The sequence below is a fragment of the Oncorhynchus mykiss genome, chromosome 1 (genome assembly GCF_057628025.1).
Source record: "Oncorhynchus mykiss isolate SJ-2025 chromosome 1, ASM5762802v1, whole genome shotgun sequence".
NCBI classification, from domain to species: domain Eukaryota; kingdom Metazoa; phylum Chordata; class Actinopteri; order Salmoniformes; family Salmonidae; genus Oncorhynchus; species Oncorhynchus mykiss.
The window spans coordinates 19,021,294-19,044,928 of record NC_143022.1 but is presented as its reverse complement, the minus strand read 5'-3'; the positions used below and the strand labels follow the sequence as shown (position 1 = coordinate 19,044,928).

The window sequence follows — 23,635 nt, the reverse complement described above, 5'->3', positions numbered from 1 at the left end:
GATTTGTCCAAACATAACACTTTGTACTCAGGACATAACGTTAATTTCTTTGCCACATTTTTTGCAGTTTTACTTTAGTGCCTAATTGCAAACAGGACGCATGTTTTGGAATATTTTTTATTCTGTACAGGCTTCCTTCTTTTCACTCTCATTTAAATTGGTATTGTGGAGTAACTACAATGTTGTTCATCGTCAGTTTTCTCCTATCACATCCACTCTATAACTGTTTTAAAATCGCCATTTGCCTCATGCCTGTATCTTTGTAGTGACTGGGTGTATTGATACACCATCCAAAGTGTAATTAATAACTTCACCCTGCTTAAAGGGATATTCAATGTCAGATTTTTTTTTACCCATCTACCAATAGGTGCCCTTCTTTCTGAGGCATTGGAAAAACTCCCTGGTCTTGAGTGTTGAATCTGTGTTTGACATTCACTGCTCAAATTAAGGTTTTTACAGATAATTGTATGGGTGGGGTACAGAGATGAGGTAGTCATTCAAAAATCTGGTTAAACACTATTAATTGCACACAGAGTGAGTCCATGCAACTTATTATGTTAAGTTATTTAGGCTTACCATTACAAAGGGGTTAAATACTTAACATTTCTGCTTTTCATTTTATTTTAGTACTTTTACCACTTTCTCTTCCCAATACAAGTCTTGTCCCATCACTGCAAGTCCCCTACGGACTTGGGAGAGGAAAAGGTCGAGAGCCATGCGTCCTCCGAAACACGACCCTGCCAAGCCGCACTGGTTCTTAACACACTGCTCGCTTAAGCCATCCGCACAAATGTGTCTAAGGAAACATCGTCCAACAGGCAACCGAGGTCAGCTTGCAGGTACCTAGCCCGCCACAAGGAGTCACTAGAGCACGATGTGACAAGGAAATCTCGGCCAGCCAAACCCTCACTTAACCTGGACGACGCTGGGCCAATTGTGCGCCACCTCATGGGTCTCCCGGTCACGGCTGGCTGTGACACATATTGGGATCGAACCCGGGTCTGCTGTGACGCTTCAAGCACTACAATGCAGTGCCTTAGACCGCTGCGCCACTCGGGAGGCCTTCTGCTTTTCATTTGTTATTAATTTGACAACATTTCTAAAAACATGATTCCACTTTGACATTATGGGGTCTGTAATCCAATGACACAAAATCCCAATGTAATCCGTTCTAAATTCAGGCTGTAACACCATTTTGGGGGGGGGGAAAGTCAAGGGGTGCGAATACTTCCTGAAGGCACAGTATATATTATCCTCAGAAAACCTGGGCCACCAAATAAAATCACCTGCGAGCCAAATTTGGCCAATAAAATGACACACCCAAATCTAACTGCCTGTAGCTCAGGTAAGGTAATACGGAGGTAAGGATATGTATATTCTTGATACCATTTGAAAGGAAACACGTTGAAGTTTGTGGAGAATATAACACATCACATCTGGTAAAAGATAATACATTCAAAAAAGCACGTTTTTAAAAAAATGTTTTTTTTCCCATCATCTTTCAAATGCAAGAGAAAGGCCACAATGTATTATTCCAGCCCAGGCGCAATTTAGATGTTGGCCACTAGATGGCAGCAGTGTGTGTAAAGCTTTAGACTGATTAAATGAACCATTGCATTTCTGTTCAAGATTTTGTATCAAGACTGCCCAAATGTGCCTAATTGGCTTATTAATACATTTTCAAGTTCATAACTGCACTCTCCTCAAACAATAGTATGGTATTCTTTCACTGTAATAGCTACTGTAAATTGGACAGTGCAGTTAGATTAACACGAATTTAAACTTTCTGCCAATATCAGATATGTCTATGTCCTGGTAAAATAAATTGTTGCATACAACCTCATGCTAATCGCATTAACCTACGTTCGCTCAACCGTCCCACGGGGGACCCACCGATCCTGTAGAGGTTTTAAACTGCTGGGCCGGTGTGGGTACAGGGTTTTCTTCTAGGCAGCTAAGCAACACACCAACTAAGTGACGCTGGAATCAGGCTGGAACGAAACCCTGCACCCACACTGGCTCTTAATGTCCCCTCCCCCCCTCGCTCTAGGTTACACACCAGCAAAGGGTTAACCCACATCTCTGTCTGTCTCCCAGTCCTCAACAATTAGCTCTATCCAATTGTCACAGGGTTGGGAAAAAAAGCATGTTCCCAAATACTTTCCCAGCCCCTCTCAGTCCAGCTGTGTCCTACTGAAACCCAATCCATGTGCTGCACAGCTAACACATTTTCCCCCAGATATGAGTCTGGGCTGGAGGTTCAAAGTAGTCTGGGAAAAATGTATTATAAAGTCATACTGTAGAAAAACACTTGGTGTATAGATTCTAAAATGATTCTCTCTTATTGAGAAAATAAAAGTGTTCATACAAACAAGAATTTAGCAAATAAATAAATTGAATATGTGTTTTTGTATTCACTTCTTGGGTGCATCTCAATAATCTATTGTGGTTTCCTCCTCTGCTCTCCTGTCCTTCATCTGCAGCTCTGATGTTAAGATGGGAAATATGGCTAAAGCCTATCAGAGCACTTGCTTTGATCTTCTTATCTTTTTCAGTTCAGCGTGAAACAGAAAAGATGTAGAGGATGAGGAAAGTGGACAGGAAGAGGAAGCCAGGTAAGCATATCAAGACACACTCTTGTGAGTGTACAGGGTAAACAGACAGACAGACAGCAAAGGAACTCACATTGTCCACAATGGAGATGTCACAGCCCGGCTGGTCCAGGAGCAGCGAGACAATCTCGGCGCGGCCGTGCTCGCTGGCGCACATGAGCGCCGTGGAGCCCTCGTCATCCTGCACGTTCACGTCAGCGCCACAGTCCAGCAATGCCCGCACCATCTCCTGCCGTCCATGGCTAACAGCTAGCATCAGCCCCGTCTGGCCAGCCTAAACACAACTTAGCCCAGTTAGCATAGTGTTAGAGAAACACACATAAGCAGTATTGACAGAGGAAATAGAGTGGATGTGAAGTGATTGAGAAGGACTTGCCTGGCTGGCCTTGGCGTTGACGTTGCCCTGACTGAAGAGCTTCCTGACCACCACCATGTCATCCTCCTCTTTCACAGCTGAGAGGGCCGCCAGCATGATCGCAGTGTAGCCTGCCTTGTTCTGCTTATCTACACAACACATGCCTGCACAGAGCACACACACACACATTGTTGAAACCCCGGGGCATGGCATAACTAATGTGAGTTTATGCCTGTAGTTAAACCATAAATAACCAAACTTCTGAATATTCATTATAATAGGCCCTCTTCACTAAGGTCATAAACATTGACCCTAACACAACTTCCCAAAGATAAGTGAAGACTCCTCACTCCAACTAACCTGTGTCCAGCAGTAGCCCCACCACGGTGAAGTTGGAGTGGGAGACGCTGTAGTGCAAGGCTGTGTTGCCATTGCCATCGGTAATGTTGACGACGTGGGCCAGCAAGGCAGAGGAGACTTCTGTGAAGGCCATCAGGTAGTCTGAGACACGGGGCTGCTGGGCCAGCTTGGCACTGGAGATGCGGAACCATTCCAGCTGCACAGTGTGAGTGCTGGAGATCTATAAGACAAGACAAGGGAGAAGAAGAGAGGATGTGGGATAAGGATAAGGGATATAGGGATAAGGGGTATAGGGGTATGTCTGGGGTATAGGGATAAGGATAAGGATGGAATACTACTACATAAAGGTTATCATACGAATATGATTATAAACACTTCAAGTCATGGAACTTTAAAATATCACTCTTAATACTGAGAGGGAACACTTGAGAGATTATGTGCATTTTGGAAATAAACTAGCCGGAAATTGTATGGGAAATTTAAGATGTCCAGGATATTATCAAACAGAGAAATTAGAGGCATGCTGAAACTCACCACTTCTTTACTCTTCAGTGTTTTGACATCATCATTCAGATGGTTCTTCAAAATGAGACAAGCTTCACGCATTTTTGCACTCAGCTCAAACCTAGGACAAAGGATTACTGCAATTAGATGTGGAAGTTATCTATGGGTCGTGACAAACGGGGATCTAACACTTGTGCAGTTAGCCAATGGATGAGGCTCCTATAAAAAGTATTCAACTCATTTTTGTAAACATCTTGGCTATAATTCCTCGGCAATATTATACAGATGCATAGCTTCACAGATGATAATGTTGCGAAATAACTTTAAGATATTAGGGTTTCATATGTTAATTCAGGACTGATTTGCTCCCATTACTTATTTGGCATTTATGCTAACTTTTAAAAATTCAGGCTACCTATAGGCTACAAACCAAAATAAAGGATTCAAGTTTTACTACCAACAGACTTCATTCAAGGAAAGCAAACTATCAACAAAATATGAAAATTCTGTTAATTATCCCTTTAAAATTATGTTGAATACCCATTTACATTTTTTCAGGAAGTATTCACACGCCTTGACTTTTTCCAGATTTTGTTGTTGTACAGCCTGATTTTTTTTGTCATTGTCCTACACACAATACCCCATTAATGTCAAAGTGGAATTATCTTTTTCAAAATTTTAACAAATTAATTCAAAAAAAAAAAAAAGCTGAAATGTCTTGAGTCAATATGTATTTGTTATGGCAAGCCTAAATAAGTTCAGGAGTAAAAATGTGCTTAACAAGTCACATAAGTTGCATGGACTCTGTGTGCAATAATAGTGTTTATGATTTTTTAATCTCTGTACCACACATACAATTATCTGAAATGCAGAGCAATGAATTTCAAACAGATTCAACCACAAAGACCAGGGAGGTTTTCCAATGCCTCACAAAGAAGAGCCCCTATTAGTAGATGGGTGAAAAATAAGGATGCCTGTACAGAATAACAATATTCCCTGTCTGGCCCTGAGACCACTGAGGACTCTCTGGCTGCTGGGAGCATTCGTCCTTCTGCCTTCTCTGCCAGCGAAAGATTCTTCTTCGTGGAAAAAAAGGACAAGGCCCTACGTCCATGTATCAACTACCGGGGCCTCAATGACACCACTCCTCTCCTTGACTTTCAAACCTCTCCAGGGGGCAACCACGGAGTGGAAGACGGCCTTCAACACAGCTAGTGGACACTATGAGTACCTGGTCATGCCGTTTGGACGCTCCCGCAGTGTTCCAGGCCCTGGTCAACGATGTGCTTTGTCACATGTTGAATGGATTTGTGTTTGTCTACCTCGACGACATCCTTGTTTTCTCCTGTTCTGCTCAAGAACACTTTCTCCATGTCCGACAAGTTCTTTAACGCCTCCTAGAGAACCAGTTGTTCATGAAAGCAGAGAAGTGTGAATTCACCGCTCCACTGTCTCCTTTCTGGGATACGTCATCGCTGAAGGGGATGTTCAGATATATCATGAAAATGTGAGAGAGGTGGTGGATTTGGGATTTCTACCGCCGCTTCATTCAGGGCTACAGCACCCTGGCTGCTCCCCTCTCTAAACTCACTTCTCCCAAGGGGCCGTTCACATGGTACCCAGCTGTAGACATGGGGTTTTTGAACCTTAAGCATCGGTTTACTACAGCCCCCATTCTCATCCATCGAGACCAGGGATATGGCTGAGGTCGAGGTCGACGCTTCATCCCCAGTCCAACGGCCAGATGGAACATGCCAATCAAGACCTGAAGCCGATGCTTAGGTGCCTCGTCTCGACCAACCCCACCACCTGGAGCCGGCAACTTGTGTGGGTGGAGTACGCCCGGAACACTCTTTACTGCTCGGCCACTGGGCTCTCGCCCATCGAGTCCATAGGGTATCAGCCCCCGTTCTTCCCAGAGCAAGAAGAAGAGATCAACATACCCTCGGCCCAGATGTTCGTCCTCCACTGTCGGTATACCAAGAAGAGAGCTTGGTCTGCTCTTCTCAAGACCACCTCCAGGTATTGTTGACAAGACGATCACCACCGAACTCCAGCTCCCCGCTATCGTCTCGGGCAGAGGGTATGGCTGTCTACGCGGGACATGCCCCTCTGGGTGGAGTCCAGTAAACTTTCCCCGTTTTATTGGTCCTTTCCCCATCTCTAAAGTCCTTAGTCCCACTGCTGTTCATCTTCTGTTGCCCAGTACCCTCCATATACATCCCACTTTCATGTGTCCAGGATTAAGCACTTGTCTCACAGCTCTATGTCTTCTGTTTCCAGGCCCACCCCTCCTCCCCGTCTCATCGACAGCCATCCGCCGTACACGGCAAGACGCCTACTGAGTGTTCGATAGGGGCAGAGTTTTCCAATACCTGGTTGACTGTGAGGGTTATGGCCCGGAGGAGAGGTGCTGGGTCCCCCCTAAGGACATCCTGGACCCGGACCTCATCGCCGACTGTCCCCACATGCACCCCGGTCAACCAGGTATGCGCCCAGGTAGCACACCAAGTGGCGCCCCTAGAGGAGGGGTACTGTCACACCCTGATCTGTTTTACCTGTCTTTGTGCTTGTCTCCACCCCCTTCAGGTGTTGTTCATCCTCCCCATTATCCCCAGTGAATTTATACATGTCCTCTGTTTGTCTGTTGCCAGTTCGTCTTATCTCGTCAAGCCTACCAGCGTGTTTTTCCGTGCTCCTGTTTTCCTAGTCTCCGTTTTCTAGCCCTCCCAGTTCCGACCTATTCTGCCTGCCCTGACACTGAGCCCGCCTGCCTGACCATTCAGCCTGCCCTGACCTCGAGCCTGCTTGTACCCTTCGGACTGACCTGGTTAATGAACTTCTGCCTGTCCTCAACCTGCCTATTGCCTGCCCCTTGTATTTTAATAAATATCAGAGACTCTAACAATCTTCCTCCTGTGTCTGCATCTGGGTCTCACCCTGTGTCGTTATAATTCCAAAAAATGCATCCTGTTTACAACAATGCACTAAAGTAATACTGCAAAAAATTTGGCCTGAATAAGTGTTATGTTTGGGGCATATCCAATACAAATCACATTGTATTTGTCACATACACATGGTTAGCAGATGTTAATGCGAGTGTAGCGAAATGCTTGTGCTTCTAGTTCCGACAATGCAGTAATAACCAACAAGTAATCTAACCTAAAAATTCCACAACTACTACGTTATACACACAAGTGTAAAGGGATAAAGAATATGAGATGAGTAGGTTATGTAAACATTATATTAAGTGGCATTGTTTAAAGTGGCTAGTGGCTAGTTTTTACAGAAATTTCCATCCATCTCCATTATTAAAGTGAGCTGGAGTTGAGTCAGTATGTTGGCAGCAGCCACTCAATGTTAGTGGTGGCTGTTTAACAGTCTGATGGCCCTGAGATAGAAGCAGTTTTTCAGTCTCTCTGTCCCTGCTTTGATGCACCTGTACTGACCTCGCCTTCTGGATGATAGCGGGGTGAACAGGCAGTGGCTCGGGTGGTTGTTGTCCTTGATAATCTTTATGGCCTTCCTGTGACATCGGGTGGTGTAGGTGTCCTGGAGGGCAGGTAGTTTGCCCCCGGTGATACGTTGTGCAGACCTACCCTCTGGAGAGCCTTACGTTTGTGGGCGGAGCAGTTGCCGTACCAGGCGGTGATACAGCCCGACTGGATGCTCTCGATTGTGCATCTGTAGAAATTTGTGAGTGCTTTTGGTGACAAGCCGAATTTCTTCAGCCTCTTGAGGTTGAAGAGGCGCTGCTGCGCCTTCTTCACAACGCTGTCTGTGTGGGGGGACCAATTCAGTTTGTCCGTGATGTGTACGCCAAGGAACTTAAAACTTACTACCCTCTCCACTACTGTCCCGTCGATGTGGATAGGGGGGTGCTCCCTCTGCTGTTTCCTGAAGTCCACGATCATCTCCTTTGTTTTGTTGACATTGAGTGTGAGGTTATTTTCCTGACACCACACTCCGAGGGCCCTCACCTCCTCCCTGTAGGCCGTCTCGTCGTTGTTGGTAATCAAGCCTACCACTGTAGTGTCATCCGCAAACTTGATGATTGAGTTGGAGGCGTGCATGGCCACGCAGTCGTGAGTGAACAGGGATTACAGGAGAGGGCTCAGAACGCACCCTTGTGGGGCCCCAGTGTTGAGGATCAGCAAGGTGGAGATGTTGTTACCTACCCTCACCACCTGGGGGTAGCCCGTCAGGAAGTCCAGTACCCAGTTGCACAGGGCGGGGTCGAGACCCAGGGTCTTGAGCTTGATGACGAGTTTGGAGGGTACTATGGTGTTAAATGCTGAGCTGTAGTCGATGAACAGCATTCTCACATAGGTATTCCTCTTGTCCAGATGGGTTAGGGCAGTGTGCAGTGTGGTTGCGATTGCGTCGTCTGTGGCCCTATTGGGGCGGTAAGCAAATTGGAGTGGGTCTAGGGTGTCAGGTAGGGTGGAGGTGATATGGTCCTTGACTAGTCTCTCAAAGCACTTCATGATGACGGAAGTGAGTGCTGCGGGGCGGTAGAACACATTACTGAGTACCACTACATATTTTCAAGCATAGTGGTAGTTGCATCATGATATGGTATGTTTGTAATTGTTGAGGAAAACCTGGTTCAGTCTGCTTTCCATCAGACACCGGGAGATGAACAGTGCATGGGTAAAATCGTGGATATCCATGGTATAGAGTTGTGCTAAAAAAACATGTTGACTCACCCCACCCACTTGTAGAGAAACGCCAATGCCACCCTCCTCTTTCATGTTGCCTAAACGGTGTATGACTCTGTCATACAGTACCCACTTTTAGTTTTGGTTGTCCTAGGCTACCTGGCTAAAATACTTGCTCGCTAGCTTCCTTTCATGGGCAACCAGGCCAACTAGTTAACATTAGCATACTACATCTAGAATTTCCATCTTCTCAGGCCAGGGGCACAATGTATGAATTTATGGTTGGATCATAATCATCGTTATAATTATTGGCCAGTACGGAAAATTAATTAAAACCACAAGTCCAAATCCCTACCGATGGCTAATTTAGGAAAGGGATGATTTTAGTTAGCTAGCTAGCCACCGGAGGACAACAACACAACGAGACGCAACAATTCAAGTTTTTGTCTGTCAATAATGAAGTTTGGCTTGTGATGGGATTGGTCTCTAGCCAAATCTAAACTGGCTTCCCTTGACACCTTTTTTGGTATGCCAGGACCATTCACAGCTGAGCTCACTGATTTTATCTCAACGCCGATTGTCTATTTATTTATTCATTTTTATATCAAGGGAGACCAAACACTCGCTGGCTTACCTTGCATTTAATGCTATGGGCGGCAACAATGTCATACTGTTTCTGACCAGACAGCATCAGATAGACACGTGACATACTGAGACAGAGGGGCGCTGTTTTGTTCGCTCGGATGCTTTCTCCAGTGAGATACATTTAGCCTCTGCGAATTGAAGGAAATTTATGAAAGACAGAGAGACAATTTTTTTTTCTTTTTTCTTGGTACATTTTTTGGGGTAGCCTGGTTTCTCTTGGCATTCATGAATACATGCCACTGGAGATTAATTCACCTTTCAGCAGGACAATAATCTAAAACACAAGGCCTAAACTACACTGGAGTTGCTTACCAAGAAGACAGTGAATTTTCCTGAGTAGCCAAGTTACAGTTTTGACTTAAATCTGCTTGACAATCTATGGCAAGACCTGAAAATGGTTGTCTAGCAATGATCAACAACCAATTTGTCAGAGCTTTAAGAATTTGCTAAAGAATAATGGGAAAATATTGCACAATCCAGGTGTGGAAAGCTCTAAGAGATTTACCCAGATAGACTCACAGCTGTAATCGCTGCCAAATGTGATTCTACTGTATTGACTCAGGGAGTTGAATCCTTATCTAATCAAGATATATTTGTGTTTTATTTAGATTTTTTTTTACAAATGTTAGAATTTTTCTTCCACTTTGTCAAGGGATCAAGGGATGTGAATACTTTCTGAAGGCACTGTATCTGCCACCACTGACTTCTATGAGCTGTAGCCATAATCAAGCATACTTCTCTTTCACTTTATCTGGAATCTCCTCAGTGGCTCCAGTCCCTGCTGCTAAGGCCACATCATCACTATCGGTGTCATCCATATTCATGCTCCTCTCCTCATCGGAGGTCTCCTCCAGAGCGGCCGCTGCATCTTCATCATCACTACCGTCTGAGCAATCACCTACTTCACTGCCACCTGAGGAACTCCCCTCTTCCTCATCATCATCCTCCTCCTCTTCACTAGATGTCGACTCATACCTGGACAGAAGCACATGTCTAGTTAGTTATCTTTAAGATTAGTCATAATTTCCTTCGAATATGGCCCGTGTATTGTCAGTGTAATGGTAATATGTGCTATTTGACACATTCATTGATGGCAAAGCACCACTTACCCCCCGTTGAGAATGCCAACAAACTGCAAGCTTTTCTTGCCGCTGCTGCGTGATTCACTGGAACTACTCCCATCCTTCTTCTTCATGATTGATTTCAACATACCTGTGGCCACAACGGATGTGGCGAGTGACCCAACCAGTATGCTAGTACATTGAATTCTATATTACTTTTATACCTGCTTTATTAGTGTGGGGGAATCATTTATCTTCTATATGAAGTACTATTGTATAACAGTTAAATAAATACACTTGGCACTCACTTCCAACCGTTGTTGCAGTTGTTGGAGTGCTGGGCGCCATTTCCTCCTCTTTCACTCCCTTTCCTTTGGGTAAACTGACCGTCTCCTTGCCAGGGTTGACCTTGTACTCCGCGATGGTCGTCTGTCTCCTCTTCAGCGCAGTGACTGGAGCTTTCTGCTCTATGTCCTCCTCCATGTACAGATTCTCCCATTGACTTCCAGTGCTGACCAGTACTACTGGGGTTGATTCCGCTTCTGCAGGGATCTCCACAGAGTCAGTCTGAGTGCTCTGGTCGTAATATCCGGCTCTCAAATCCTCACCTACACATGCGTCAACCACCTCAGGACAACAGGAGACTGCGACATTCTGTGAAGCTGGTGCGGACATTGTAGAGGCTTCAGTCCCCACTTGGGCATGGGCAGAGTCTGGTTTGACAAGGACCCCCTTGTCGGACGTTGCCTTGGACTTCCTTTCATTCTCCTGGGCTTTGAGCACCGCCAGGACCTCGTCAGCCTGGCCAAGTCGCCCCTCCAGAACCGAGATGGACTCCTGCTGGAACTTGATGTTGTCCTGTAGGGTGTCGATCTCCCTCTGGGCATCGCTGCTTAGGCCCAGCTGGGATTCCATCACCCAAACTGAGGCCTCCTCTGTCTCCACTACAGCCTGCACCCCCTCCTCGCGGATGGCCGGCGCCTCCGTGGCCATTCCTTTCTCGCAGACGTCCATCTGCAGCGTGCCCTCTGAGGCGTCCTTGGTGCCCAGGCTGTAGTAGAAGACCCCAGCATCCAGCAACATGTCGTCCCCGATGGCCACAGACTTCTTCTCCACAACCTTTTCCGGAACTTTCTCAGAACGTGCTCCATCTTTTTCTGTCTTGCCTTCGAACTTCTCTGTCAGCTTTCTGAGGTCCCCTAATTTACAGGGACTCTTTGGACATCTGGGACACTTAGGGGATAAAATAGGACGTTCCTGACTCCATGTGCCTGCGTCCAATGTGGTGGTATTAGTACTGCTGACTACTGTTGTAGCCTGTTGTTGGGCCACCAAGGTCTTCTTCTCCTGCAGTGCCAGTAGGAGCATGTCTTTCTCAGCCTGTAGCTTGGCCACCTCTCTTTCCAGCACTGGGACACCCTTTACTCGCTCCTCCATCTCCTTCAGTTGCTTCAGGGCAGTGGCCATCTGTTCTCTCACCGTCTGCAATTGGCTGGGGGGCAGAGTAGCCATTCCGGCGCTAGAGGCCGGGGTGCTCTTACCGGAGGTGTGGGGACTGGGTCTGTGCAGGCTACTCTGAGATGGGCTGGGAGAGGCAGAGGACAGGTGCAAGAGCTGTCCATCCACGCTGGCTGCTGCACTAGCTGGGGTGACATGGGTAGGGGCAGTCCTGGGGTTTTGCTTTGGTGGGTCTGAGAGCTGGAAACGGGTGCCATTTTGGTGCTGATGGCTCTGCTCCTGCTGCAGTCTCAGGCTGGTCTCCAGGAGGGTCCTCTCTACTCTGGAGTTACGTAGTGGAGGTGGTGGTGGCACTTTGGCGCCGGCAGAGAGAGGAGGGCTGAGGACAGATAACGAGGACAGGAGTTGCCCCTCACTGGGAGCAGAGCCAATGCGATTCCGTGGGGGCGGGGGAGGGGGCACTCGACCATCTTCGCTGGCGGGCGAGGAGAGGGACTCTGTGGAGGTCCAGCCGCTGGCGCGTCCCCCCACACTCGGGCTCCGCTGGGAGACTTTGACCCCCCGGGATGACCTGCGGGAGTTGACGGGTGCCCGTCGGACGTGGTGGCCGCTTTCTATTTCCTCCACATACTTGAGGAAGTCCAGGTCCAGCTGGAAGCCATACGGTGTCTGAACCGAATAAGAGCCCTGTTGATCCGCCTCTTCCTGACTGGAGTATAGAAACGGTGCGCCCAGATCTACAAGCCGCAATAAAACATTATAATAACAGGTAGCAATTAGACTATATCCATAATTTGTTACCACATAATGACTTGGTAAATACCAGATGGAACTGAACGTCTAATGAAGTGAATAGAGGTGAAATGTGCTTACCAGGCAGCTTTGGGTTGACCTGAACAGACTGAGTCATGGTTGTGGACTGACACCTTTCAGCAGAAGCCCCCAGAGAATCTATTCACAACCTGGGCAGAGAATGGACACAGAGACTCAGATACCTGTGTACTGTATGTGTGTTTCTGAGGATAGTTTTCAGACCCCTTGACTTTTTACACATTTTGTTATGTTACAGCCTTATTCTAAAAAGGAAATATCACATTTACCTAAGTATTCAGTTTGGCACACCTGTATTTGGGGAGTTTCTCCCATTCTTCTCTGCAGATCCTCTCAAGTTCTGTACAGGTTGGATGGGGAGCATCGCTGCACAGCAATTTTCAGTTCTCTCCAGAGATGTTTGATCGGGTTCAAGTCCAGGCTCTGGATGGGCCACTCAAGGACATTCAGAGACTTGTCCCGAAGCCACTCGTGCGTTGTTTTGGCTGTGTGCTTAGGGTCGGAGCAGGTTTTCATCAAGGATCTCTCTGTACTTTGTTCTGTTCGTCTTTCCCTCAATCCTGACTAGTCTCCCTGTCCCTGCTGCTGAAAAACATCCCCACAGCATGATGCTGCCACCACCCTGCTTCACCTTATGGATGGTGCCAGGTTGGCTCCAGATGTGACGCTTGGCATTCAGGCTCTTTTGAAGAGTTTCTCTCATTCTTCTCTGCAGATCCTCTCAAGTTCTGTACAGGTTGGATAGGGAGCGTCGCTGCACAGCTATTTTCAGGTCTCTCCAGAGATGTTTGATCGGGTTCAAGTCCAGGCTCTGGCTGGGCCACTCAAGGACATTCAGAGACTTGTCCCAAAGCCACTTGTGCATTGTCTTGGCTGTGTGCTTAGGGTCGGAGTAGGTTTTCATCAAGGATCTCTCTATACTTTGCTCCGTTTATCTTTCCCTCAATCCTGACTAGTCTCCCTGTCCCTGCTGCTGAAAAACATCCCCACAGCATGACGCTGCCACCACCATGCTTCACCTTAGGGATGGTGCCAGGTTTCCTCCAGACGTAACGCTTGGCATTCAGGCCAAAGATCTCAATCTTAATTTCACCAGACCAGAGAATTGTGTTTCTCATGGTCTGAGAGTCTTTAGGATAATCAATGGAAAAATGATGCACCTGAGCTCAATTTCAAGTCTCATAGCAAAGTGTCTCAATACTTATGTAAGTAAGGTATTTCTGATTTGTTTTTTAATTATTTGCAACCATTTCTAAAAAACAGTTTTTGCTTTGTCATTATGGGGTTTTGTATGTAGATTGATGATGAAAATGTTTTATTTAATCAATTTAAGAATAGGGCTGTAATGTAACAAAATGTGGAAAAAAGTCAAGGGGTCTGAATACTTTCCGAATGCAATGTACATATGTAGGATCTTAATTTGATCAAGTTTTCTACAGCAGGAAAATAATCCTGAAGCAACAGGAAATGTAAATTATTATGTGGATTATAATTCATTGAGATTTTTTGTAGGGGTTGATACATTTTTGGTAAGGGTATATCAAGTCTGAAATTTCAAAGTGGAAATGATACATTTCAGAAGCATTTTTAAACCTCAAATACACTCCTGCAACAGGGTGATCAAATTAAGATCAATCATCTCTATGTATTTTTCATGTGTTTCCCAGAGGTAAAGAGAGCATGAAGCTTAAAATTATACTATTCAGACCGTTGCAGCTTGATGCTTTCGAATGATGGTGAAATTAACTGCAGCAATTCCTTCTCATTCAAGATGAAACCTTGCCATAAACTGCCTATGAAGCTCTTACTGTAAGGAGAGCTGGAGACCTTCATATGTGACTCGTTTCAGGAAACTAGGCATATGTCGCACGTCACTACTTCACAGGAGAGGCATTTGAAAGCAAACATTTATTTTTTTATAAAAATGCATTTTTGGCAGAAATGCCTTCTGAAACATGTGAACTTTCATGTGACTTAAAAACAAACGTGTACGCTATCTGTAAATATGAGCAAAAACAAAAACAAAAAAAGACAGAAGAAAAAATAAGACAAAATAAACTTCCCACTAGATATGATTGCTTCTGTCTATAACAATAGCTGCTGAGTATGTGTAGGTAATCCTTTCTAAAGAGGCTTTTTTGAAAGATATCACAAAGAACTGTGATAATGTTGCTAATGCTCTCCACTCTCCACTTTATGGAGGACCGAGTTTTGAATTCAGTGGAATGCCCGGTGGAAGCTGAGTATGACAGCTAAGGAGTTGGAGAAAATTCTGGCATTTGATTGCAAATAACATGGAGGGAGTCTAGAAAATAACACACTGTTGTATAAAACACCTGTCTCCGGATTACATTGTCAAAATAAGGGCAACCACGGCATCCATGACAGAGAGGGAGAAGCATTCATCCACGTATACAATAAGAGAGTCTAGCTAGCTACATTTTCATATATTATACGTTTCTAATGTTGTCAGAATGCTGTTTACATTGCAAGTTAAAGCGTACTGTTAGCTAGCTAGCTAATGTTACGTGTATGATCTGTGTAGCAATATTATTATTTTTAGAGCCATTTGCATATCCTACCAATCATTGACTTCAGTGATGTCATTTACAAAATAGCCTCCAACACTCTACTCAGCAAACTGGATGCAGTCTATCACAGTGCCATCCGTTTTGTCACCAAAGCCCCATATACTACCCACCACTGTGACCTGTATGCTCTCGTTGGCTGATCCTCGCTACAGTCATAGCCAAAAATGTTGAGAATGACACAAATATGAATTTTCACAAAGTCTGCTGCCTCAGTTCGTATGATGGCAATTTGCATATACTCCAGAATGTTATGAAGAGTGATCAGATAAATTGCAATTAATTGCAAAGTTCCGCTTTGCCATGTAAATTAACTGAATCCCCCAAAACATTTCCACTGCATTTCAGCCCTAGCACAAAAGGACCAGCTGACATCATGTCAGTGATTCTCTCGTTAACACAGGTGTGAGTGTTGACGAGGACAAGGCTGGAGATCATTCTGTCATGCTGATTGAGTTTGAATAACAGACTGGAAGCTTCAAAAGGAGGATGGTGCTTGGAATCATTGTTCTTCCTCTGTCAACCATAGTTACCTGTAAGGAAACATGTGCCGTCATCATTGCGTTGCAAACAAAGGGCTTCACAGGCAAGGATATTGCTGCCAGTAAGATTGAACCTAAATCAACCATTTATTGGATTATCAAGAACTTCAAGGAGAGCGGTTCAATTGTTGTGAAGAAGGCTTCAGGGAGCCCAAGAAAGTCCAGTAAGTGCCAGGACCGTCTCCTGAAGTTGATTCAGCTGTGGGATCGGGGCACCACCAGTACAGAGCTTGCTCAAGAATGGCAGCAGGCAGGTATGAGTGCATCTGCACGCACAGTGAGGCGAAGACTTTTGGAGGATGGCCGGGTGTCAAGAAGGGCAGCAAAGAAGCCACTTCTCTCCAGGAAAAACATCAGGGACAGACTGATATTGCATCCGGAAAAAAGCTTGTCCAGAGAAGACAAGGTCCCCAACAGTAAAGCATCCTGAGACCATTCATGTGTGGGGTTGCTTCTCAGCCAAGGGAGTGGGCTTACTCACAATTTTGCCTAAGAACACAGCCATGAATCACATCCTCCGAGAGCAACTTCTCCCAACCATCCAGGAACAATTTGGTGACGAACAATGCCTTTTCCAGTATGATGGAGCACCACTCCAAGCATTGCTTATACAATAATGGGCTGCCATCAGTCAGGATGTGGCCCAGAAGTTAATTGGCAGCATGCCAGGGCAGATTGCAGAGGTCTTGAAAATGAAGCGTCAACACTGCAAATATTGACTCTTTGAATCAACTTCATGTAATTGTCAATAAAAGCCTTTGACACTTATGAAATGCTTGTAATTATACTTCAGTATTCCATAGTAACATCTGACAAAAATATCTAAAGACACTGAAGCCGCAAACTTTGTGGAAATTAATATTTGTGTCATTCTCAAAACGTTTGGCCACGACTGTACATATTTGTCGCCAAACCCACTGTCTCCAGGTCATCTATATGTCTTTGCTAGGTAAAGCTCCGTCTTATCTCAACTCACTGGTCACCATAGCAACACCCACCCGTAGCACACGGTCCAGCAGGTATATTTCACTGGTCATCCCCAAAGCCAACACCTACTTTGGCTGCCTTTCCTTCCAGTTCTGCTGCCAATGACTGGAACGAATTTAAAAAATCACTGAAGTTGGAGACTGATATCTCCCTCACTATTTTTTGGGCATCAGCTGTCAGAGCAGCTTACCGATCGCTGCAGCTGTACACAGCCCATCTGTAAATAGCCCATCCAACCAACTACCTACCTCATCCCATATTTGTCTTTGTTTTTTCTGCTCTTTTGCACACCAGTACTTCTACTTGCACATCTTCATCTGCACATTTCTCACCACAGTGTTAATTACTAAATTGTAATTACTTCACCACAATGGCCTATTTATTGCCTTACCTCCTTACTTCATTTGCACACACTGGATACAGATTTTTCTATTGTATTATTGACTGTACATTTGTTTATCCCATGTGTTGTTGTTTTTGGCCCACTGCTTTGCTTTATCTTGGCCAGTTCGCAGTTGTAAATGAGAACTTGTTCTCAACTAGCCTACCTGCTTAAATTAAAATGTAAAAAAAAAAAAAAGATAGTTATAGCCTGGTAGCTAACACCTTCTATATCCTGTGCATGTGACAAATAAACCTGTCTTTTATTTGATATAGTGTGTATTTACCAGAGACAGTAATGTGAAGAACAACATGACCTGCACCAAAGTCAAATTAGGTCATAAACGTTAGGCCAAGGAGACCAAGTTCTAAAATTCTCCGGTAGAATGCCCGACTTTTATTTCGTCACACTCACAACCATAAGCTATTTTCTGAAATTAGCTCGCCATTAACTTGCAAATAAGGATCTTGTTGTGAGTTTATTTTCCTGTAATAATGAATACAAATTAGCTAAAGTTAAGACATTGTCAGCTATATGATATGGTAATTATTTGAACTGGCTAGCCAGCTAACTTAAAACCTCTTGGTGTTAGGGGGCAGTATTTTCATTTTTGGAAAATGGGAACGGGATACGGGATATTTTGTCAGGAAAAGATGCTAGAATATGCATATGATTGACAGCTTTGGATAGAAAACACTCTAACGTTTCCAAAACTGTAAAGATATTGACTGTGAGTATAACAGAACTGATGTTGCAGGCGAAAGCCTGAGAAAAATCCAATCCGGAAGTGCCCCAGGTTTTGAAAGCGCTGCATTCCAATGACTCCCTATTCAGCTGTGAATGTACCATCAACGAGCTTACGCTTTTTACGTATTCCCCAAGGTGTCTACAGAATTGTAACGTAGATTTACGCATTTCTGTTGAAGAATAGCCGTAGGCAGACACATTGTGGTCACATGGTGGCTCCGAGAGAGAATCTCGTGTAAAATACAGAGGTAGCCATTACTCCAATCGGTCAAAGTGAAAAACGAATTGTCCCGACGAATAGATATTAGAAAAACACCTTGAGGATGGATTCTAAACAACGTTTGCCATGTTTCTGTCGATATTATGGACCTAATTTGGAATATTTTTCAGCGTTGTGGTAACCGCAATTTCCGGGCGATTTCTCAGCCAATCATGAAGAACAACTTTGGCTGTCTACCTGGGAGTCTCGTGAGTGAAAACATCCAAAGTTCATCAAAGGTAAACGATTTAATTTGATTGCTTTTCTGATTTCCGTGACAAGTTTGCCTGCTGCTAGCAAGGCATAATGCTATGCTAGGCTATGATAAACTTACACAAATGCTTGTCTAGCGTTGGCTGTAAAGCATATTTTGAAAATTTGAGATGACAGGGTGATTAACAAAAGGCTAAGCTGTGTTCCAATATATTTCACTTGTGATTTTCATGAATAGGAATATTTTCTAGGAAGATTTATGTCCGTTGCGTCATGCTAATTAGTGTCAGATGATGATAACGGTCCCATTCACGGGCTGGGCGTCACTACAGGTTAAGCTAACTTAACTTAACTTTAGCGAGCTAGCTAACAAGCTAGAAACTAACCAAAACATTGTTTAGAAAGTTGCTTTTAGTTGCCTGGTTTGCTAGATTGACATATACTAAATTCATTTTTAAACGGATGGGTTTATTGGTGTTAAAATATACCAGTTATGCTATTTTGGACCACCAGGCTGCTGATGTCATGCAGACTGTCATTTTTGTGTTTATACTTTTTCATAAGAACAACGACAGGTTTGATGTCGAACAACAATAGAATGTTCATGATGTCACTGCGACAACTGTCTACAGATATGTCAATAGACGTAGTATAAACCAGTATTGAAATCTTTGGTTGTTTAGCACATGGCCTCAAGTGAATCCATAAAGAGACTACTGGTGGGGCTAATGCTTAAGAGGGTGTGACGATGCTGAATGAGTGTAGACAAAGAAGAGCTTTCCAGTAGGTGTACCAAAACATTCAAGGAAAATGTTCTCAAAAGTGGGGTTACAAATTTATCAACTTTCAAAGCAGAATTACTTTCCCATTGTTCCTCAACTGTTGTGTTCGATATATACTTTCTAGCTCTGAGTCTTTACTTTTATCCAATGTAAAAAACACAATTTCAAATTTTGCTACAGAAGACCGAATTGAGCCAGTCGGTCACATATGTTCTCACATGGCTTACAAGACAGCCTGCTGGGCAAATTAAAAGTAGAGAGAATCCATTTAGCAATATTTCTGAATTCACCCCTTGTTGAAAAGCAATTTCCTACATTGGTCTGGGGTGGGGTTTTTAAAGCCTTCATAGCTAAAGTAGTATGTTATTTCTCTCACCGACCCAGAATGACAACTCTCGTAGAAAAGCTAACATACACACCAACACATATACAGAGTTCAGAGTTGTGGGTCACATTTCCTTAGACAACTAGACTAAGAAAGAGAGATCGACACAGGGTCAGAGCACCCTAACACACAAACACACAGATTCTGTTTCCCTATAGCCTCTGGCACATTCCACCACACTTCCCTCTCACAACTTGCTAGCATGGACCAGGCTGGGACATGTAGACCTACATGGTAGTTATGATAACATAGAAGGATAAATTAAAAAACATCTCCAAATACATGGATTTTCTGTAATCTCTCGTTGTAATTCAAGGAGAAACTATGCACAAAATGTTGACACTGTGACAGCAAAGCCCAGCGTAGCCTACATTAATATTCCACAAAGCAAGGCATTGGATTAAAATAAAACACAAAAACTGATTGCAGAGGCTAGTCTCTACAGCCCCTTCCCTTCATCTCACCAAGCCAAGCTTATCACAAGAGAACGCCATCCACTGACACTGGCCATTAGCCTGAGACTTCAAGTGGAGATTGGTCTGGGGGACTCTGGTTAGCTTCAGACATGCCTGCTGTCACCACTTTTATTTGACATCTAGCAAAAACATTTTCCTGGCTAAGGAACATTCTGGGCCTTAGTTATAGCCTATAACTTTACTAGGGCCAGGATTTCAATTCCCAGTCTGGTATAACTCCAAGGCCTTCTTCACAACATCCAGTCAAATTAGTCAAGGTGCTGCGCAGATTAACCAATCTCTAAATCATCTCAATTTCCAAACAACTCATTTATTTTATTTAGCCAGGATAGTCCACTCAGTAACAATTGCCACTGTTGCACATATCATCATGTTGGAAGGATTAGGTTATCTACACAGCCACAAACTCATAACCAACCTTGTGAAAAAGCCAGGGGTAACGAGGCAGGATCGACAACACTTAGATAAACACAAAGAAACCCTTAGTCAGGTATTAGCAACCACCAAATTCCAAGTGTCTCAGATTTGCCCCAGATGCCTGTTCCTCAGATCAGAAGAGTGTAACATAGACACGTAGCCTCCATCCCACCCACTCCCTCTCCTCAGATTAGAGGAGTGTAAAATAGACATGTAGCCGAGCCTCTATGCCACCCACTCCTTCCCTCACTCCTCCTTACTTAGTGTCACCAGCTCCCACTCAGCACAAACAGGCCCGTTCAAGATGTTTTTCCAGGTCCTGATGACAGGCACCAAATTACAACACACACAGTCAGGGGGAGAAGCCACATCCCTCTGCCTAGTGGTTAGAGTGTTGGGCCAGTAACTGAAAGGTTGCTGGATCAAATCCCCGAGCTGTAAAGGTAAAAATCTGTCATTCTGCCCCTGAGCAAGGCAGTTAAACCACTGTTCCCCGGGCACCGAGGACGTGGATGTCGATTAATGCAGCCCCCCATGGTTAAATGTGGAAGACACATTTCAGTTGAAGGCATTCAGTTGTACAACTGACTAGGTATCCCCCTTTGTTTCATCAACAGCAGTGAGCCACAGCCACAGCCATGTCACACACACATACACCCGCATGATGTGACCGCACACACAGACACATGCAAGCGCAACTGCCTGTTACACAATGTTCTATGTTGTTGTTGCAATCTTGTAGATCATGTCATATGATCCCATAAATGACAAAAACAAATGCCTATGGCTGTAAGTCAATATAAAACTAATAGAAGGTTTAACTTTGTAAAGTCGTCATTGGATTTGGACACACTGGAATACTCTACAAATTGAAGCCAAGCTACTATAAACTAAGCAATTGCACATATTTCCCATAGCTGTTGATGGTTTCTATAAAGATTTGTTATCCTGTTTAACATAACGACTCTCTACCATTACCGTCATCACTGAGGTGGCTGTTTCCCAGGCATTCACCATAATTCTAACACTGAAGAATACTTTTTCAGCGCTGCTTTTCAACAGGAAGTGTTCTGGCCGAGGACTACTGGCTACATGGCAGGAGCCATGTTTTGGAAAAGTGACCTCATCCCGGCCACCACCTCCCTTTTCCCTCAAAGGAGAGGGTCAACAGCAAACACGGCTGACAATAGAGAAAGCAAGGCTTCTAGCTCCACAGATAGACGATAGTCACTCCAGCTCAGCCCACACTTATTAACCCAGATTCGGGTCTTATTGGGCAAGGCTATTCCTTCATCCTTCCAGCCCACCCCACCACAACTACAGGCTCATCTTTACCATCAGACTACTGAACATAACAAAAGCCCCATTCAGAAGAGACACACACTCATAGGGTAGTGTCTCACTCTAATCCTTGTTTGAGTCAGTGTGGCTCAGCTCAGTACAGCTCAGCTGCTGGGATAAATCTGCAGTTTCCTGAAGGGAAGCAGGTCTGAGAACAGCACCCGGCCCACAGGGGAAACCTCCTATTGTCTCGCAGTAGGAACTCAGGGCCGCTCCAATCCTGACAGGAAACCCATCGCTAAGGCCAAAAAGCTGCTTCCTGTGACACCAGAAGAAAAATCCAGGGAGAAGACAAGCAAAAACGAGGAGCTGAACAAACACACTACTTGTGTATTGCCATACAGGATTAACCCCTGTTTTACCAAAAAGGCTCACTTTTCTGTTTCCATCTACATGGGCCAGTACCCGTGTCTCACTGAGCCAAAGCCAGGCTACTGTTACTTTTCAGCTGTAATTTACATAACAATGTCTAACTGTGAACTTTAACACCTTCTCACAAAGCAACTATTTTGGTTATGAAGAGGTTGTTGATTCTGCTCTTCACAAGTTCTCACTGTCAGCCCTAGCTTTGGAAACACAATTTCCCTAGTATAAACAAAGGGGATGTACATTAGTGTAACACTGCTTTTACTGTCGAAAAGCAGCCTAAGTTTCTGCAAAATAAGAACACACAGGCGTGCACACAGGAACGCAAACTAGAGGTCGCCCGATTATGATTTTTCAATACCGATACCGATTATTGGAGGACCAAAAAAGCCGATACCGATCAATCGGCCAATTTTTTTATTTTTTTATTTGTAATAATGACAATTACAACAATACTGAATGAACACTTATTTTAACTTAATATAATACATCAATAAAATCAATTTAGCCTCAAGTAAATAATGAAACATGTTCAATTTGGTTTAAATAATGCAAAAACAAAGTGTTGGAGAAGAAAGTAAAAGTGCAATATGTGCTATGTAAGAAAGCTAACGTTTCAGTTCCTTGCTCAGAACATGAGAACATATGAAAGCTGGTGGTTCCTTTTAACATGAGTCTTCAATATTCCCAGGTAAGACGTTTTAGGTTGTAGTTATTATAGGAATTATAGGACTATTTCACTCTATACCATTTGTATTTCATATACCTTTGACAATTTGATGTTCTTATAGGCACTTTAGTATTGCCAGTGTAACAGTATAGCTTCCGTCCCTCTCCTCGCTCCTCCCTGGGCTCAAACCAGCAACACAACGACAACAGCCACCATCGAAGCAGCGTTACCCATGCAGAGCAAGGGGAACAACTACTAGAAGGCTCAGAGCGAGTGATGTTTGAAACACTATTAGCGCCGGCTAACTAGCTAGCCATTTCACTTCGGTTACACCAGCCTCATCTCGGGAGTTGATAGGCTTGAAGTCATAAACAGCGCAATGCTTGACGCACAACGAAGAGCTGCTGGCAAAACGCACAAAAGTGCTGTTTGAATGAATGTTTACGCGCCTGCTTCTGCTTACCACCGCTCAGTCAGATACTTAGATACTTGTATGCTCAGTCAGATTATATGCAACGCAGGACACGCTAGATAATATCTAGTAATATCATCAACCATGTGTAGTTAACTAGTGGTTATGATTGATTGTTTTTTATAAGATAAGTTTAATGCTAGCTAGCAGCTTACCTTGGCTTACTGCATTCGCATAACAGGCACTCCTTGTGGAGTGCAACAAGAGAGAGGCAGGTCGTTATTGCGTTGGACTAGTTAACTGTAAGGTTGCAAAATTGAATCCCCCGAGCTGACAAGGTGAAAATCTGTCGTTCTGCCCCTGAACAAAGCAGTTAACCCACCGTTCTTCGGCCGTCATTGAAAATAAGTGTGTGATAAATGTGTTCTTAACCGACTTGCCTAGTTAATTAAAGGTATAAAAATTAAAAAAAATAACAATTGGCAAATCGGCGCCCAAAAGTACCGATTTCTGATTGTTATGAAAACTTGAAATCGGCCCTAATTAATAGGCCATTCCGATTAATCGGTCGACCTCTAACG

At 44.3% G+C, this 23,635-nt stretch overlaps 1 protein-coding gene across 3 annotated transcripts in view; it reads right to left on the bottom strand.

Annotated features, from left to right (window-relative positions):
* LOC110496290 (KN motif and ankyrin repeat domain-containing protein 3) overlaps positions 1–23,635 on the bottom strand; it is a 37,341-nt gene that overhangs the window by 3,133 nt on the left and 10,573 nt on the right. Inside the window, exons 1-9 of one of the 3 annotated variants that reach the window (XM_021572213.3) lie at positions 21,244–21,840; positions 12,530–12,618; positions 10,507–12,393; positions 10,247–10,349; positions 9,873–10,112; positions 3,862–3,952; positions 3,328–3,547; positions 2,989–3,131; positions 2,686–2,886 (exon numbers count right to left, since the gene is read on the bottom strand). In XM_021572213.3, the coding sequence (XP_021427888.3) occupies positions 2,686–2,886; positions 2,989–3,131; positions 3,328–3,547; positions 3,862–3,952; positions 9,873–10,112; positions 10,247–10,349; positions 10,507–12,393; positions 12,530–12,566 (2,922 nt within the window). In that variant the 5' untranslated portion in view covers positions 12,567–12,618; positions 21,244–21,840. Of the gene's footprint in view, positions 1–2,685; positions 2,887–2,988; positions 3,132–3,327; positions 3,548–3,861; positions 3,953–9,872; positions 10,113–10,246; positions 10,350–10,506; positions 12,394–12,529; positions 12,619–12,778; positions 13,653–21,243; positions 21,841–23,635 lie in introns of those variants that run through there. The other 2 variants (XM_090196003.1, XM_021572139.3) reach the window with 2 other exon arrangements.